General features: G+C 41.1%; 1 protein-coding gene across 1 annotated transcript in view; it reads right to left on the bottom strand.

Annotated features, from left to right (window-relative positions):
- Window positions 1-1048: 1048 nt before the first annotated feature.
- LOC115482735 (innexin shaking-B-like) overlaps window positions 1049-18343 on the bottom strand; it is a 33075-nt gene continuing 15780 nt past the window's right edge. Inside the window, 6 exon segments of the mRNA XM_030223472.1 lie at window positions 1049-1315; window positions 1402-1580; window positions 1666-1832; window positions 3762-3826; window positions 3904-3946; window positions 3949-4057. Of these exon segments, the coding sequence (XP_030079332.1) occupies window positions 1123-1315; window positions 1402-1580; window positions 1666-1832; window positions 3762-3826; window positions 3904-3946; window positions 3949-4057 (756 nt within the window). The 3' untranslated portion in view covers window positions 1049-1122.

Below are 18343 nucleotides of genomic sequence, written 5' to 3'. Positions count from 1 at the left end.
CTTCCGTGAAACAGTTGCAGCTGATGTTGTTGTTGTTGCTGCTGCTGCTGCTGGTGTTTCGTGATGTTTGCAATTGCAGTTGCTGTTGCAGTTGCTGATGCAGTTGTTGATGTTGTTGTTGGGGTTTTAATACAGAAATGCAATTATATACGCGGGCGTCGTCTCGACTTCGTTGGTGTCTTTGTTGTGTTGCTGCATGACAAGCAAGTGAGGAGCAGTGTGAGTGTGCGATGTGATGGGTATTCTGCTACGGGGCGTATGAGTAATGCCGCGCAAATGTTTAATGTGTGTGTGTGAAATTGTGAGTGTGTGTTTGTGTGAGTAAGAGAGAGAGAAGAGTGTGTTGTTTTCTTGTTCTGGTGTGTTGTTGTTGTTGATTTTCCTGTTCTTTCCATTTCCTTCGAGCTATTCGAATCCTTTTTCCTTTCCTTTTTGCATACACACTTTGTTCTTGTCTCTGGGCAACATACTATTTTCATAACATTTTGACTTGAATCCATGGGGCATGCAGGCACTTGCAGGCGCCACGTGCAACGTGCTGCGATGTCCTTGGGCACAGCCAGATGGCAGCTGCGCCCAAACTCCTTTTCCTTCGGCTGCTACTCGTGATTGTTATTAATCCTTATTCTGTTCTTCGTCTATCGGTTTTGACTTTAATGTTCGTTGTTGTTGTTTGTTTGTTGGTTGTTGTTTGTTTCGTATTCCTTGCCTTTGACTTTAACTGCTGGTTCGGCTTAGTCCGCTTTCATTCGTTGTGTGCCTTGGGTCTATTGTTGAAGCTGATGCTTGTTCTAAGCCTTGTCGTTATCTTTATCGTTTGTCGTTATCGTTACGTTACGTTATCGTTATCGTTATCGTTAGTGAGGCGACTCTGTGCTTTACTCTCTTGTTGGCTGAAAATGACTTCGATGTGCTAGCATTGACGATAGTTTTTTTGGTTGTATTTGTAAGATACTTTTTATATTTTTTTCAGTTTTCTTTTGAACTTATGAAGCGGTTGCTGCTGCTGTTGCTCTTGTTGTTGTTGTACTAAATTGTTGAATGTTGTTGTTGTTGTTGTTGTTGTGGTTTTCATATTGAGACGACATATTGCATTTTGTATTGTTTCTAATACTCCCAATATCATGCATCCTGTATTTCACCTTTCAATCCAGGCACCCTGTGGTGTTGGTTATGTCCTAAGCGATTTGCTAAATCCTGTACAACATCACGAAATATAACTGTATCTATATTTTCACCTAATAAATACAACAAAAACCAATCGCCCATCTTGGAACGACGAACGATTATTTCAATTGCGTCTCGACGCACTAACCTACAAAGCGAAGAGAGAGAGAGAGAGAGAGAGAGAAAACAGTGTTAGAAAACGTTCACAGCCAGAGCTAGTAAAGGACCACTCACCTAAATCGCATTCGAAATAAATAGACCCTCATTCGAGGCGAGAATATAATAACCACCCTGTATATTAGCGTTAATAATGTGAGTAACGTTAATAATATAAACCAAAACCAAAGGAAAATGTAAATTTTCTCATTAACAACGTTTAATGGTAAAATGCAAATGGCGTCGTGCTTTTCCACCTATTCCAGCAAGAAGATGAAGTAGAAGAAGAAACAGATTGCATTAGTATCCACATCCTCGAGCAGCTGCAGCCTCAATACTCACCTCCCCACTTGAACCATATTTAAAAAATGTACATTTGGTCATTCTGGGAAATATGTAAATCATCGGATCCATGCGATCTTCCTGATCGGTCTCCATATAATCTATCACATCCAAGCCAAATGTCATAAATTCACCATCGAAAAATCGATTCATAAGAAACATTTGACCTGCGAAGCAAAATAAATATAAATTCATATAAATATACACACATATATATTTATATATATATATATATATATATATATATTATATATATATTCAATTCCAGAATGAAATTTTGAATGCCGCGTGTTTATGTACTGTGGGAGGCCATGCAGAGCGTGTTTATAGAACCAAATTTGGAATAGTATAATTTACGAGTTCATTGCCAGCTCCGCGAGTGCGTGAACTCAGCTAAATCTGTTAACAATCCAATAAATTATGTCTGTCAATTGATGTATAGCAATTAGGTTCTGTTTCCGGTCTGTGCTCAAATTAATAATCGCAAAAACTGTATAAAAAGTCTACAAATTAAAGGGAAATTCGCTTGTGCCGCTCCGCCTGTGCGCTCATAGCTGATATTGTTACGGAAGCTATTGAAATTGGATTGCAGTAGATATTTTTTGGATCTCGACAATCGTATGGAGGCCTTGTTGCCCTGTTCTCTAGATCCAAAATCGAGCAGAGTCCACCATATCTTCGACTGCTCAAGTGTTCTTATCGGCTTACTATTGCCCTTCCCTACAGATACATATATGAGCTGTTTTTTTAGGAGTTTTACACCTTTAAGTTGGCAAACCTGGTTTATTTGACAATCCCTGAAGCAGCTACTATTTGTCTTTTGTTGAGTTTGCATTGACATTTGCAAATTGTTAAAGTTTTAATCAAAATATTGTTTCTACTCGTCAAATCTATCGTCCACTTAGCTCACTTTATGGCCTACATGATGAAGCTGATTTGTATATAAATAATTAATGACAAATAATTTGGTATACAATAAAGCTCGTTTCATGAATAATAAAAATATAATAATTGTATTTAATTTGGCTTAAACTTGTGTAACGCTAATAGAAAAGAACCCAAATTAGTCTGCCCAAGGCTGCCTGACCAATGCTAAAATGTGAATCTGTTTTTGAGCCACAAGTGGTTGTACCCGACTGACAGCTGATTCCTAAGATATGAATAGTTTCAAATGTCAAATGTCTGCCCTGACATTACTCCACGATTGCCCCATCAAGAATCCATATATCCTCACATATCCGATCTGACCTAGCCACCCTCACAGTCGCTATGTACTGCATAGAGTCGTTTATACCTAGTTAATCAATATTTGTAACATGCTCACGATCTTAGCTATGCACTTGATCGACACCATTGAGCGTGAAACTATGTCGAAACTAAAATGGAATTGCCTCGAATGGGATACATACGCTCCATTTGCCTCACTTCATTAATCGCATTTCTTGTAAACTCATCAGACGTCAACATTCAATTAGTCTGAACTTTGGTTGAATTTGTTAATACACAAATGTGTATGCGTGTGTATGCGTGTGTGTGCGTGTGTGTGTATACTTGCACATCTATAGTCAAATTAGTCTATTCTATAATTGTTTATTTCTTTATTTCTTATGTATTCTGACAGTTAATTATTTTGCTAGATTTCCGATTGTAGCGCACGTGGCGCACGTTGTCCGGGAAAGCAACAAAATAGAAATGAAAATGAAATCAAAATGAAAATGAAAATGAAAATGAAAATGGAGAAAAAAGAAGCCTGCAATCCGCAGCAGTGAGTAAAATTTGTTTATTTGATGCGGCCTGCGGCTACGGTCAGTCGATAAAAATTCGTCATTGATTTTCCACGGAAAATGACTGAGTGAATTAGCAACATATACATATATATATATACGAGATTTATATATATATATATTATATATATATGCATATCTATATAGGTATATTCTGTATATACTAAAGATATTCTGTGTGGTTAACCCCAAATTTGTTTATGGATTATGCAAACTGGAGCATTTGCACCAGCTGCAGCTCTGCTGCTGCTGATGATGATGATGATGATGATGATGATGATGACGATGATCTAGTTGATCAGTGTTACTCACCTATCACATTTATTAGGGCGAGCAGCTCACACACGTAGTACCTGTACGCCCACCAATTGTGATATCTGCAATGGCACAAATTGAATTATCGAACTGCAGCTTGAAGCTGTTTGTAGGTGTTTGGGTGTGCTGCGGCGCTTACCTTAAATTTTCCCATAAATAATCTAAAAGTAATTTCTTTTTTGTTTTTTCTCGGCTTCGGAACAAATGCCTATATCTAAGTCCATGATGAGCGCATGAATTTTGCCACCCTCCCAAGACTTCCACAGCCATCTTGGTGTGTAAAATAAGATTGCCTGCAAGTAAAGAGAGACAGAGAGAGAGAGGGAGAGAGAGACGCATGAGATATGATCCAGATAGATAGATATGTATATGTATATATTTAGTTCTGTAAAGGTGAGCTGTGGCCCCAGTGCAGTGTAGGCGTCTGTCGTAAAAGCGCTTAAGTTTGACAAGTGACAATTGCCAGCTGTTTGCTTAGCCGCAGGCCATGGCAAAGCCCGGCCAAGTAATTCCAGCTGGCAATGCCAAAGGTATTATATGATCAAAATTGCCTTTGCCTGACCTTCTGCGTGATATTATTATTTGCTGATTCCGTGACTTACTTACAGACGAGCAGGCATAAAAGATATTTTATATACATATAAATGTAGATGAATACATGTGTATGCAGGGTATTTATAGACATGTCATCAAAACAATTAGCTGTGATCCATTAGCGAAAGTAGAAAAAAAAACAACAGAGGCGACACAGCCAACGGGCGAGAGACAGGGCTGATGAAGCAACATGGCGTTGCCACAGTCTGGCTACAAATCTTGCCCAATTAAATGGATCTGTTGTCTGACTTGCTGGTATTTATGTGCGCTCTGATGACATATTAATAATAACTTGTATCGTAAATTTGTGGCTAAATTGTGCAAATGTTTGCTTTGGCCCAGCTCCATGTGGGCAGGTGGTAATCCCCGAGCCGTCAGCGGACAATGGCTTAGTTGACCAGCTGCTGCTGGGTGGCTGTCGAGCGAGGTGAGAGTTCAGTTTGTTTAGTGGCTAAATCATATAAAAATGGCGACTGTCTGCCATTGTCCTGCGTCATCGCATTTGTTGCTGTTGCTGTTGGCAAATGCTAAAATAAATATCAGCATACGATCATGCCATGCGACTTGAGACGGGCATCGCGGTCACGGCGGTCATGGCGGTCATGGCATGCTCTTGGCATCAGCAGCGCCAGCAGGCGAGGCATTCGCGGTTAGCTGGCTTGCAATGTGGCATTATTTTTGCATCTGTTGCAACAATGGGACTCAAATATTGAAATTGACGTTCGGGGCTTGGCCAACATCTGCGGCACATTGTAACGGCAACAACTAAACAAACGGGCGCGTGATGGGCACACAGCTTACAACGCCCTGCCGGAAGTCAAATAAGGCGTTTGATTTGCTTTTTTCGCCTCTGAGCGTATTCTTTTCCCTTGGCCCTCGATTGGGGCATGCCTCGACGATTTGTTTTCCTCTCGCCATCTCGCTTCGACACGCCGCCGCCCCATCGCTGCAAATTGGCTTGGACCGACGACATGCAACAGCAATAATCGAAATCCCTTTTAAGAAGAAGGCAGCAACAGCGGCAGCTTGTGCCAATAGCTGTGGGTGAGGCTGCGTACCGAGTTGCATGTGTGCGTGCGTGCGTGTGTGTCTGAAAAGCAATTTGGCAAGCGTTCAAATTGCCATAAAAACATGCCATAAATGCAGCTGCAATCAAAGCCAAACCAAGTCAAAATCAACAGGCGTAGCCATCGCCGAGCACAAAGGACGCTGCACAGTGGAGCAAAGGTCGACAGAAACACAAAAGCAACAGCAATTAAATCAATCAATTTATCTATCAAATTTAAAGTTTTTGCGAGCTAAGATTGTCTGACAGTGGGCTATAGTAATTTAATAATATATATAATATATGCGAAATAATTAATAGCACCACCATGAATGAAACACTTTTCTGATTTATATTCGATATTAGTTCTCAATAATACTTAAAATATGTATGTTATTTATAAATCTGTATTTTATAATATAGCTCCCATGGAAGCCATAAGTCAAACTTCAAATCAATCAATTTTGAGTATTAAATTGTTCTTTTGGGAATCTCAAAATAAAATTGAATGCAACAACAGTAGAGCTTGTGCCACTGTGCGCACTGCATGGAGGACAAGAGAAGTTTGCATTTTATATTAGGCGAAATTCGTATGTGAACGAACGTCTTGTGGCCACGGAGGAGGCTAGTCGACATCTATGCAGCTCCAGCGCGTGGGCGGGCTGTATGCTGCTCAGGAGACTGAGGGAAGCATCCAGTGCGCCGGCTGCTGGCTGCCGGCTGCCTGATCCCGGTTCCGTGCTGGCTGCCCACTCCCGCACGCGTGAATGAAAATAAATACACATAAGTCAAATATAAACACATGTCCAATGCTCCAACTCTGGCGGGGAGTCCGCCAGCCGTTGTCGGCAGCGTCACGTTGCCAACCCGTCTCTCCCAAGCCAAACCCGGCCCCAGCCCCCGAGCGCCAACTCAACCCATTCCATTCGCTCTCTCCCCCTCTCTCTCTCACACACTCTGTCGCTTGCCATTCGGACCAGATTTTTGTTTCTGTGTGCTGGCATTTGGCCAGAATTATTATTTGTTCACTTTTATGTTTGTCTGTGCCTTTTCAATAAATATCCAGATAGGCAAAAAAAAGAATGAAATGAAATGAAATGAAAAAAGAAAGCAGATTCAATTTTTGACATATTTGAGGGGAGCGCTTGATCGATATGGGCCGATCGGGCATGGAATGAATTGAAATTGGAAATGAAAGGAAACGATCATGAAAATTGAAATGGTAAATGGGAACGGGAGTGCCAGTGGCAGTGGCAGTGGCAGTGCGGGCAGCGAGGGGCTCTGCGAACATGTTCGCCTGCTGCAGGCAAAATTTGCTTTTAAACTTTATAGCTGCATTGTCCAAGTTAATGGCCTGGCCATTAGCGTGGGCGATCGATCCAATTGCTGATCTGCTGATAATCGCCACCCCCGCCGCCAGTTTTGAACCCTGCCTCGAGGTCCTCGGATCACTGAAGCGTGTAGCCATTTAGATATTTTCGAATATTTGAAGTTGATTTCAGGTGTTCCATAAATATATATATATATATATATATATATATTTATATATAAATATTTATATTTATATGCACATATTGGTTCATGAGACTATGTAGTTGTTGGCTACAGATTTATGGCTTTGCTTGTTTTCTCATGGCATTTATGATCGTTGACTTTTATTATTTATGCACAGTACATATGCACACGATCATAAGTATATTCACACACACATATATATATATATATACATATATATATATATATCCATATATTTATATGGCAATATATTGTATGATCGTTTGAGCTAAGAACTGCATCCATTCGATTTCAGGTCGCATCCGTCGTCTTTATTAATAAATCCACAAATTAAGCAGAATGGAAAATGTGTAAATTATAGAAACGCCGTTCACGCGTCATTAAGCGGGGGAGAATACCATAATAAATGTATTTATAGGTATTTGGGTGACTGTGACGGCGTCGTCTATAATCGCCGCTGTGACACTAACCGAGAAAAAAGCAATGTGCCCAGCAGAGGCGTGTCGCGCCGCCCCCTCTGCTCCTAACCCCTCAATCGGCCAGGCAACTTAGAGAGAGAGAGAGAGAGCGAGCGAGAGAGAAGAGAAAACAAGCGAATGGCGACTGCGACAAAAGTGTGGTAAAAATATACATTTAATATTTGGTACATTGTTAGCGGGAAGATATATTATTGTGTAATCGTTCGGCGCCCCTTGCCCCACGTCCCACGCCCCCACTTCGGACTGGCCCCGCCTTGGCTTTCCACTTGAGACAGATGGCAAAACAACGTCATAAAATGCAAGTAGAACAATGGGCCACAAATTTCAGATCCATTATATACTATGTGTCAAAGTGAGCTGCTCGCATTGAAATATGAAATATTTCAATAAATTGGACCATCTAAATTTAAGACAATTACCGCCAAGAATCATCCTTGTGTGGGGCAAAAAGTAAACTCATGTATTTATATGCTTAAACGATGTCACTTCACTCAACATGTGATCTACCTGCTCGACATCGATTCAAATCGAATGGAATTCTGGGCATATTGCTTATGTTAAAACGCATGAAACAGGCGAAAGGAGACATGGCTTAGCACATATCTATTTATTCTCGATCAATATCAGTCGCTTTAGCCTTGCCCGCAAGTATCGATACCTTTGTTTACTTCCATGAAAACGACATGAATTTAAAGCTAGACTAGAGTCAGAGACTTAGTATAGAGTAGAGACTATAGAGTATAGAGTATAGAGTATAGAGTATAGAGTATAGAGTATAGAGTATAGAGTATAGAGTATAGAGTATAGAGTATAGAGTATAGAGTATAGAGTATAGAGTATAGAGTATAGAGTATAAAGTATAGAGTATAGAGTATAGAGTATAGAGTATAGAGTATAGAGTATAGAGTATAGAGTATAGAGTATAGAGTATAGAGTATAGAGTATAGAGTATAGAGTATAGAGTATAGAGTATAGAGTATAGAGTATAGAGTATAGAGTATAGAGTATAGAGTATAGAGTATAGAGTATAGAGTATAGAGTATAGAGTATAGAGTATAGAGTATAGAGTATAGAGTATAGAGTATAGAGTATAGAGTATAGAGTATAGAGTATAGAGTATAGAGTATAGAGTATAGAGTATACACAAATAGGATACTTTTCCCATATGTTTTGTTTGGCTCATATACAGATTAGTAATGGGTGCAGGTATGGCCAAGTCGGGCATTACCGACAAGAACAATTTTACTTGTTTCTTCTAATTTTCAGATATGTAAATGCAGATAAATTAATTTCTTACTGAAATGTGTTTTTGTTTACTTATTTTGAAAGATAGTAAACAGCTTAATGCTTTGGTATCGGATCTAGTTAAGAAACAACTGAACAATTGCAATGCCAATAAATGACTTTAGATATATTAATTCCACTGGGCTGTTAGCTTATTAATTTAATTTATTTATACCTAGTTGATAAAAGAATATTGGCTTTAATTTATTCATTTAAATATTTACAGTATTCAAACTCGATTTAGTGAATGGAGTTATTCCATGAGTCAAACATACTATAGCTTACTATACATATATCAAGCTTTGGCTGTATTGGTATATCTGGCAGAATGTCTGAAGTAGACTAGGAATCAAATATGCTTGAACATGTTCGAGCAGGAAAGTGTTGAGCTGAAAAGGACTTCAGAGATGGCGGAACTATTTGAAATTTGGTAAGCGCGGCGATCAACAAATAAACAAACAGTCAGAGAGACAGATGAACAGAGAGACAGACATGTGTATCCACATACGTCACAACAGAGCCCAGTCCACTGAGCAGAGCTGCTGCTGGCCTTGGGCGAGCGCAAGTGAAATGTTCGCAACAGCAACAAATCGGGTAATACGGATATGTTTAAACATTTTCATTTCATTGGCTAGCGTTTCAAAGCCAACATAACAACAACACAGGAATGATGGAAAAAAAATGAAATAAGTAGAACAAATATTTGGAAATTTCAATTTTGTATTGAGTATAAAAAACGTACGCACTCATAGCAATGTAGATAAATATAAATAAGTATGCAAGCATATCACAGTGAACAGCACTTTAACCCATCCTCCCACCGGTCTCCCCCACCCACTCTGGGCTCCATGCATAGACAGCAAGCTTTAATGACCCAATATATTAAATTTTTATGATCGCTGCTTGACAAGATTCTGCTTTGGGAGTCACTGAATAAACGACTTGGAGTCAAAGCGTTCCAAATATGGAATAACTACTTCCTCCACTCACACATGAGGGGTACTCCTGCAAGCTCAATTGATTTCAGATGATGTTGTTATAAATAGGCCAGAAACTTTTGTTTATCAATTCGATTTGGCTATAGACAATATATATTTGTTATGAATATGTTAGATAAAAGAAAGCGAAATTTTAGTTTAATCAAAAGCAATTCAAATTTCAGAATGAAAATCGCTTTGTCTTTGGCACGCCGAAGATTGAATACACTTCCAGGCAGGGCTCAATGAAATTTAATAAATATATTTATGCAAAGTCGATGTCAAAGACAGCTGAAAATCGATCGAAAGCAACTGCAGCGGACATCCCTTTTGTGACTCACCTGAAAAAATAGGCAAAAGCATACCCATTGATAGTATTTATAGTGCTTCTTATCGGCTGGATCGCCATCGGAATTGCCAATACCCGGGTATGGCACCGAAACGCCTTGTTTTTTCAAAAATAAACTCTTTAGCGTATACGTCGACTGTATCCAACAATATGTGTTGAGAACATCCTCTGGAATATCTTTAGTGTGTACACAATCAATTGGATTACCCACATATTGGCGTGTGGTTATAATTAGCGAGAATGACATCAGAATCATCACAGTTATTGAGTAGTGCAGGCGGAATACTATCGAATCGGTTTTAACGTGACTGACCTTTACAAGGTTTTTCAATCCACGAAATATATCTAACATGGTTTGTTAAACAGAGCGGAGCGCGGAGTGTTTTACCAAAGCTCAATTGGTATATGGCCTTAACTGATGCTCTCTCGCTCACTCTGCCTTGCCTAGTTGTGTGTGTGTGTGAGTGTGTGTATCGATGGGATCGTATAAGATCGTATTTTAGGGTCAGACTCAACTCTGACTCTGACTTGAGTTCTTTGATATCTGAGTAGGGACTATCGATCGATCGATTAATCGTCCTATCGATAGGTGCTCGTTGAGCTATCGCTTTCAGGATTCGAGTTCTTTCTTTTGCGCGGCCAGCCCATCATTGGCAGCTGAGCAGTAGGCCGGGCACGCAGATCGATCATTTGTCGATATGATAAACTGGAGCTGGAGCTGGAGCTGGAGCTGGAGTTGGAGCTGGAGCTGGTTCTGGTTCTGGTTCCTTTGGCTAGCTGGTTTGGGTACACAGTTCTTAGTTATGCTCGCTCCTTGCATCGAGTTTGGCATTTTTGATCGACTCCAATTGAAGATTTTTTGTGGTTTTTCGTTTTTGTTTTTGTTTTCTTTTTTTTATTGATTTTAGTTTTGGGTGTCTGGAGTTGTCACTGATCAGCACTGATCTGAACTTCCTACTATGGAAACAACGCGAAGACAAAAAAATTCAATATCGAAATATGTTTGAAGGCGACGGACGCGACGGCAACTTCTTGGATGAAACGTGCGAAATTTGTTTAATATTTTCACAGTATTTAGTTCTCGGCAGTTTGTTTATTGAAAGAGGCAATTGGAAGCATTTCTACTCTCTATGGTCAATGTGGAAATATTTATTTAACGGCAACCATCGAAATTTCGTAACGAAACAAAACAAATAAAAAACGCGCCGAGCATATAAATAAAATGTGGCATTAAATGGGCTTCCAGCTCACTAGTGTTGGGGATCGCATAAATTTCTATATCTATATATATATATATATATAAATATATGGAATATATGTATATACTATATGTATATGTAGACATCTATGTGGTATCTATCTATGCATGTTAATAAATTTATGCTCCACGCAGCTGGGGCACAAACCTATCGTCGAAACGAACAGTAAAATTCAAAATTGCAATGTTTATAAACAAATTGCCGAGAGTCGAATCGAGTCGCGTCGAGCTGTAGGCATAATAAAATATAGCCAAAAACTACGTCTACCAAATTGCCTATGCGCACACGTGGCCCTATAAACCAGGCAAAGTCAATGGTGAAGCCTTCACGATAATTAACGCGCCATCAAGTGATGAAGAGATGATCAATGTCGACTATGGACTACAGGCAACAGACTGCAGACTGTACACTATAGACTATAGACGATGGACTCCATTTCGAGAAGGTGTTGCTGCTGTGAGCAGATGATCGTAAATTGGCCCAGCTCAAGGCCCACGGTTTCGTAAGCTGACAGAAACTCGCAAAACTTTTATTCAAGTATTTTCGTTCTTCTTGTTTTGTTTTCTTTTGTTTTGGTCTGCTACACGTTGTTGTTTATAAAATGGTACGGTTTAAGCATCGCCATCGGCATCGCCATCGGCCACTACTGCACTTGACATTTCAAGAAATATTTTGGGACGAGGGCATTTGGAAATATGCCAAGCATGCTTCATCATAATACCCCGTAATTCCAAAATTTCCAAATTTCCAAATTTGTTTATTGTTGCTACGCATGCCTAATTAAGTTAAACGGGTCCCCAATCCGCCCATTCCTCTGTCAATCTTGCTCCACTTTCTTTCAGTGCTTCCCGTGTCCACGGCGAGGTGGAGGAACATTAACAATGCGCATCTATATTTAAATACACGCATCTATAATTATGAAGACAAAATATGAACAACAACAACACGAGCTACAACAAAGAATCGACTAATGACTAATTGGGTTTTCCTCGACGTCTGACAAATCTGAGCAATGAGTAATGAGAAATAATGAGCAAAGCACAAAGAGCCAAGCAGAAGCGACCACGACTTGGCCTGGCCCATTGACGCAATGGCAGCAATTTAATCGAAATCACTCATCGATCGTTTGATCATCTGGTTCAGCTTCGACTACACTTCCAATTACAACTCAATGTGCAACAGAAGGCAAGCGTCTCCACGTTGGCATGTGTTTGTGTGTGGCAAGCATTTGTCACGAGGGTTTTCCACTTCAGCCACAAATTGCATAAGAAGCGAGCAGAAAAATATATTTCAAACGAAATATGAAAGCCAAATGCGAGCGGACAGTTTGAGGTTGATAAGCTTAAGTTCTTATGGAAGTCCATAAAATCGGATACATATGTGCGCATATTTCTTCGAGTTAATCTGGCTGCCTGCTGCCCGGCATTGTGCGGTTCAAGGTGCTTCTCTAGTCCTTGGCTCACAGAAGCCCAAGTGAAATTGATTGTAAATCTGATTATCAACTAACATTAATGAAGTGGTAAGGGCATCCAAACCCTATCATGATAGATCTGATATAGTTCTAAGAGTCTTCTGCCCTCACTTGAGCAATTTATAATATTTATTATTTACATTTTAGGCAAATGGCAATGCTAACTACTTGTTACTTGTATATATTTGGATTTGGTGCTCGGATCGGCCGAGCCCATTCCACATTGCTTCGATCCATAATTAACTCATCTCGCATTGTTTGTATCAGTTTATGAAAACTTCTGGCGCTGTAGGGCGCAAGTTCCCACATCTCCCGCGTCGAATGTTGAGTTAAGTATTAAAACACTTTCAACGCTTTCCACAAACAAGGCTTCTGGACCTAATATATCATTCTAAACTAGGTGTGAATGATATAAAGCAACAACAACAACAACAGCAACATAGATAGCAACTTAGGCAGCGAGAGCAGCATTGATGCTGGCGTCAACATCATGCCGTATGAGTTATAAAAATGAAACGAAACAAATCGAATCGAATCGCATCGAATTGTGTGCGTAAAATGTGTTTCGATAATCACAGAGATTCGCTCAGCCAACGTGGCTGCTCTTGGCGCTCTATCCAGCTGAGTGCAACTGACGTCGCAATACTCTGTTCCACAGAACTCAAATTGTCAACTTGACGCAAGGCAAGAGCAGGCAAGGATGGGTTGATTCATCAAGAGACTACAACAAATACAGAGTGAGAGAGAAGCAGAGCGTTATTGACTAAAGCAGACAGAGAAGCATAGATCACATCCATTATATGCCGATCGATCGACCCGATCCCACTTATGCCAACCTTATAAATATTTTATTATAGATTCCAATTGCCAAGGAAAAGTAGAAGAAGGGCACAGATAGTCCGGTTGACATGAGCAGCAAAAGAAATAGTGCACATTGCCAATATATATACTCTGTTCTGGTGAGCAGAGCATGAAGCGAAACCATGTGAACGTTTCGGACTTGTGGGTTGCAAATGTGAATGTGAATGCGAAACTGTTGCCAGCGAGCAGAGCCTCGCACAGCCTCGCACAGCCTCGCACAGATTCGCTCAGCATCGCACAGCCTCGCGGCCATAAACACATGGCCGGGTCCATTTTGGCCAGTTCGTTTATTTACTTTGTAGAGTTAATTATGATGGACCAGTGGGCAGCGCGGTCGCAATTTCCAAATCACTTGGCCAGCAGACAAAACAAGCGGAACGAGCAAACTTTGCGAGACTTTGTGAAAATATCAAAACAGATCGATTAACAGGGAAACCGAATAACATATATAAGTAAATAGATACATATATTTATATTTATATATTTATTTATATAGTTATGCTGCTTAAATTATATATGCATACGATCGCATGCGTCGCTCGCGTCGCGGGCGCCGGCACAAGGCCTGCGAACGGCTGCATCACGCGTGGAAGGACTCTTCACATGTTTTCGATCGCGCGTACAGAGCGTGTGTGTGTGCGGGCGGGTGTGTGTGAGGCAGACAAGATGTCGTTGTACAACACTAGTAAATAACGAGCAGCACTTGAAGCCCGAGCACGTCTAACGGCAAAGCACTAAAAAAAACGCACACACGAAAAGTAATTTAAAAAAAAAAGAGGAAGCAATCAACAACAGGGGAAAATTGCCGTTGCGTCTGGCACTGTTACTCGATACACGATGCTCGATACTCGATACTCGATACTCGACTCGCGGCGTGCGTTTTTGTTGTTGAACTTTTGGCAGTTGGTTCGAGATCACAGCAGAGAAAAAAAATCGAGCGCGCGTTCGCCTCGCCAACCTAAAAGACACTGCGGAAATGGCCGCAATGCTGGCCTGCCTGGCCGTGCCGGGCCGGGCCGGGCCAGGTCTATGCTGGCCAAAAACTCTCTCCGACAGATCTCTGTTCACAATTTCCTCTGCTGCTGCTGCTGCTGCTGCTGCTACTGCTGCCTCTGCTGCTGCTGCTGGCAGCGTGTCAGCTCTGCTGCCTCTATCTATCCTATCTCGCTTGCTGTTCGCTAGCTCACGTTCTCGCTCTCTGTCGCTCGCTCTCTCTCTCTCTCTTTCGCTCGCTCTCTCTCTCTCTCTCTCTCTGTCCATTTCTATCAGCTTTTGTCGCTGCTTCTCTCTATCTCGTTCGCCCTATGTGCGGCCATCTCGTTCGCGAGCCACGCACACTTCCGGCTTGTTGATGTCTCTGTCTGAATATGTTTTTGTGTGTTGCATTTGGTGGTCGGCTGTTTGTTGTGTCTCTCTGTGTGCTGGTGTGTGCGTTCAGCTGTCTGTTGTGTGAGTGAGTAAATGTTAGCGGCTGTAAACAACAATGAACTGACGACGACGTTCGATACGCTCGACGCTCATCATTGTTGCAGCAATTTCTGACCAACAGCTCGGCCCAGGCAGAGGAGAAACACCACACACACACACCCATAGCCACACACACAGTGGACACTTTCATAGTTTGTTCAGTCTCAGCCCCAGTGACAGTTCCAGTTCCATTGCAATTGGCAAGTCGCTGCAGCAAGTACCAATAGAGCGCGAATGGTTCCATGCCAATTGGCAACAATTTGAGTGTTAAGTTTGAATGACAAAATAATAATTATTATAAGCACAGGATGCACTTATCATAAGCTAACAACACAAGCACCAGCTAGGACTTGCCTGCAGATCGAATTTGAATGTCAAACTCAAATTTATTTAGGAGCTTTAGGGGCGCATGCTGAGGGTTATCTCAGGTTTATGGTCTCTTCTTATTAGGAATTCATGCAGAGGCAAGTTTATTTATTTCGGCAAGTAATCATGGCATTCGAACCACTGTGCTGTGAGGAAACTATTTACATGATGCTCATATTTATTTCGCGCACTTACGAGTCGTCCGCAGCTATCAACAGCATCCAGGCGCCCATCCACGCAGCTATCGGGGAAGGACAAAAGCTGGGCCAAGGCAAAAGTGAAATGAATGCAAATAGAAAAGGAGTCGCAGAGTGTCGAGTCTTGAATCGAACCGAGTCGAGTCGAGTCGAGATTGGGTTGAGTTTCGGAGTACGTGACGCAACGTGTGCCTTTGCATTGTTGTCCAGCTGTTTGTCTAGTTGTCTCCTTGTTGCTTGTGCGATTTCCGCTCATTATTGTTGCAATCAGCCAGACAAAGGCACACACACACACAGGACAGCCAGGACACACAGGACACTCAGCTCATGGACATAGAATTTATGCGTGTTTATTTTTTTTTGATTCGTGCGCCCAGACACTATGTGAAGCATATCAATAAGGCCTGCGCCGGATGAAGACTGATAGCTGGAGTTATGAAAATATCAAATTGTCTGACGTCCATCGGCGATTTGATTATGCTGCCATTTGTCGCAGCCTCATGATGGACAGCTGCCACCCATAATATGTGCATGTGGACTTCTGCCATAATGCCAACTCGGCTGCGGAGTGTCCATTAAAATTCAATTGGTTTTGGGTCTACGTGCGCTGGCTGCTCGAGACAAAAGCATAGATTTTTTCCATTTCCCCTCTCATTTTTTTTTTGCATAATTCGGCCATTAAGACAAAAGTTGTTCATTGCCAGCCACAGTCTCGGTCTTCGTGGCCGTCTCAGTCACTGAGTGCAGTCGAAGGCGGCGCAAAGTCTATGCCAGATAAGCTTCGCCTCATTAATGCACCCAAAAAACATTAGCCAAATGCGAGTGTGAAAAGTGCATAACACTTTGTTGTTATCTGGGCTGGGCGCCAACTTTTGCATTATTTCAAATGCATGAGGGAGTCCTACCAGTCGACCAGTTCTAATTAAAAAATATCCATCAGCAACTGACTGGGAAAGTCTTCAAAACTTAAAGAATGCCAACATCTAAAGCTATGAAGAAGAGTCATAAGTATCTATAAGCGAATGCATTTCTGATCAATCAGCTTGACACTTTGGAATAAGCTTATACTGGCTTATGAGGAATCAGTGCTATAAAGGCAAATAGTCGCAGAGCTCAGTTATCTGGTCTGGCTAGCAGTAACAGGTTAATCAAATTAACTTGCAATATTGTTGAATAGAATAGAGAAGAGCATGAATAAACCTAGATTCAATATGCATATGCTGGCTTATAGGCCCACTCCATAGTTAAGGATAAGGCTCAGAGTCTAGGACAACAACTTATAAGGAAAAAAAGTCGAATGTTGCCGTCGATCATCTGACTAATACTTGTTCACCAGCTTTAAAAGCTTTAAGAGGTATATATATAAATGTATATATATATATATATATATATATATGTATATATATATATATATATATATATATATATATATATATATATATATATATATATATATATATCTTGAATTTTCAATCATGTCTCTAGCTCGTTAACTAATAGGGCGTATTGGGAAATTCTTAACACTGTATAAGCTGAAGGTACCCACCAGTATGTATTCCAAATTTGATGAGATTGTACATAATCAATATACTCGACAACAATATGAACAGTGGCAAGTTGACTATGTGCTCGGTCTTTAGTCCTTGAGTACTGCGATAAGAACTTTTTTGTTTATTCCATTCAAGTGATTGAACCTTTTATAAAGAGTTAACTAACATAGTTTTCTCAGTGGCTTTGATACCTCAAGAAATGAACACATCTCAGATTTCATAAGTCATCTTTAGACAAGTCTCTAAGTGAGCCCAGTTGCCAGCCTCCTCAGCCATGCCGAGCTCACAGGTTCTCGATCGTTCAATAGCAAGTCACGCATTTGGAAATGCTCTTCAAGTGAAATGTCAATCGGCTGAGTCAAGAAGAAATATGATTTGCTAAATTGGTTATTATAATTTAACGACATGCTTCTGGGTATTCCCCAGAGAGCTTTCTGCTCTTCGATAAAACAGCAAGAATTTTCGGCCACACACAAACGGCTCGTAAATTAAATGGTTCGTTTTTATTTTGGTTTTTGTTTTTGTTTTTCTTTTGCTTTGGCTAAGTTTTATTGATGCCACCGTGCGCTGGCAGCGTCTCCAAGCGAAGCGTTCAGGCTGCTCAAATAAATTAACACAAATATCGAGCAGATCGTGCATCAAATTTCCATCAAATTAACGCTTGCTGCTGCAGCTAGGAAATGCGGACGGAGTAATTAACTGAGCCGCCGATGTCGGCTGCCTGGGCGGATGTCTTGGCAACATAGCCGACCGTCCCTACGTCCGCTCGCCCCCCTTTTCGAAAGGCGTGTGGAAGAACGGGCTGGGGCGTGCGCCCCATCGGTAAAGTTGAAACGGGGTCAAGCGGTTGCATTCCCCGTTTGGCTTTCTTTGACCGAAAATAGCACAGACGCACAAATATAATAATACGAATGAAGCAGGCGACAGGCGTGAGGCGCGAGCAGACGTGGGTGGAGGCGAGCACAACGGAAAAGTGCGCAGCCCAAACAGAGAGAATTGATAACTTTGTGGTGTTCGCTCCAAAAATAGTTGCGCAGTCAGTGCTTCATTTCATCCGGCTGCTGCGTGGCCATGCTGCGATTGGAGTTCGTGGCTGCGGCTATGCTTGAGTCTATGGTCGATAGTCCATAGTCTGTGCTCCGTGGCCTATAGGGGATAGTTAAAC

This window comes from Drosophila hydei, unplaced genomic scaffold (assembly GCF_003285905.1).
Source record: "Drosophila hydei strain 15085-1641.00,03,60 unplaced genomic scaffold, DhydRS2 tig00000212-arrow-arrow-pilon, whole genome shotgun sequence".
NCBI classification, from domain to species: Eukaryota; Metazoa; Arthropoda; class Insecta; order Diptera; family Drosophilidae; genus Drosophila; species Drosophila hydei.
Note: the sequence above shows the minus strand (reverse complement) of the source record. Positions and strands in the feature narration are given on the sequence as shown.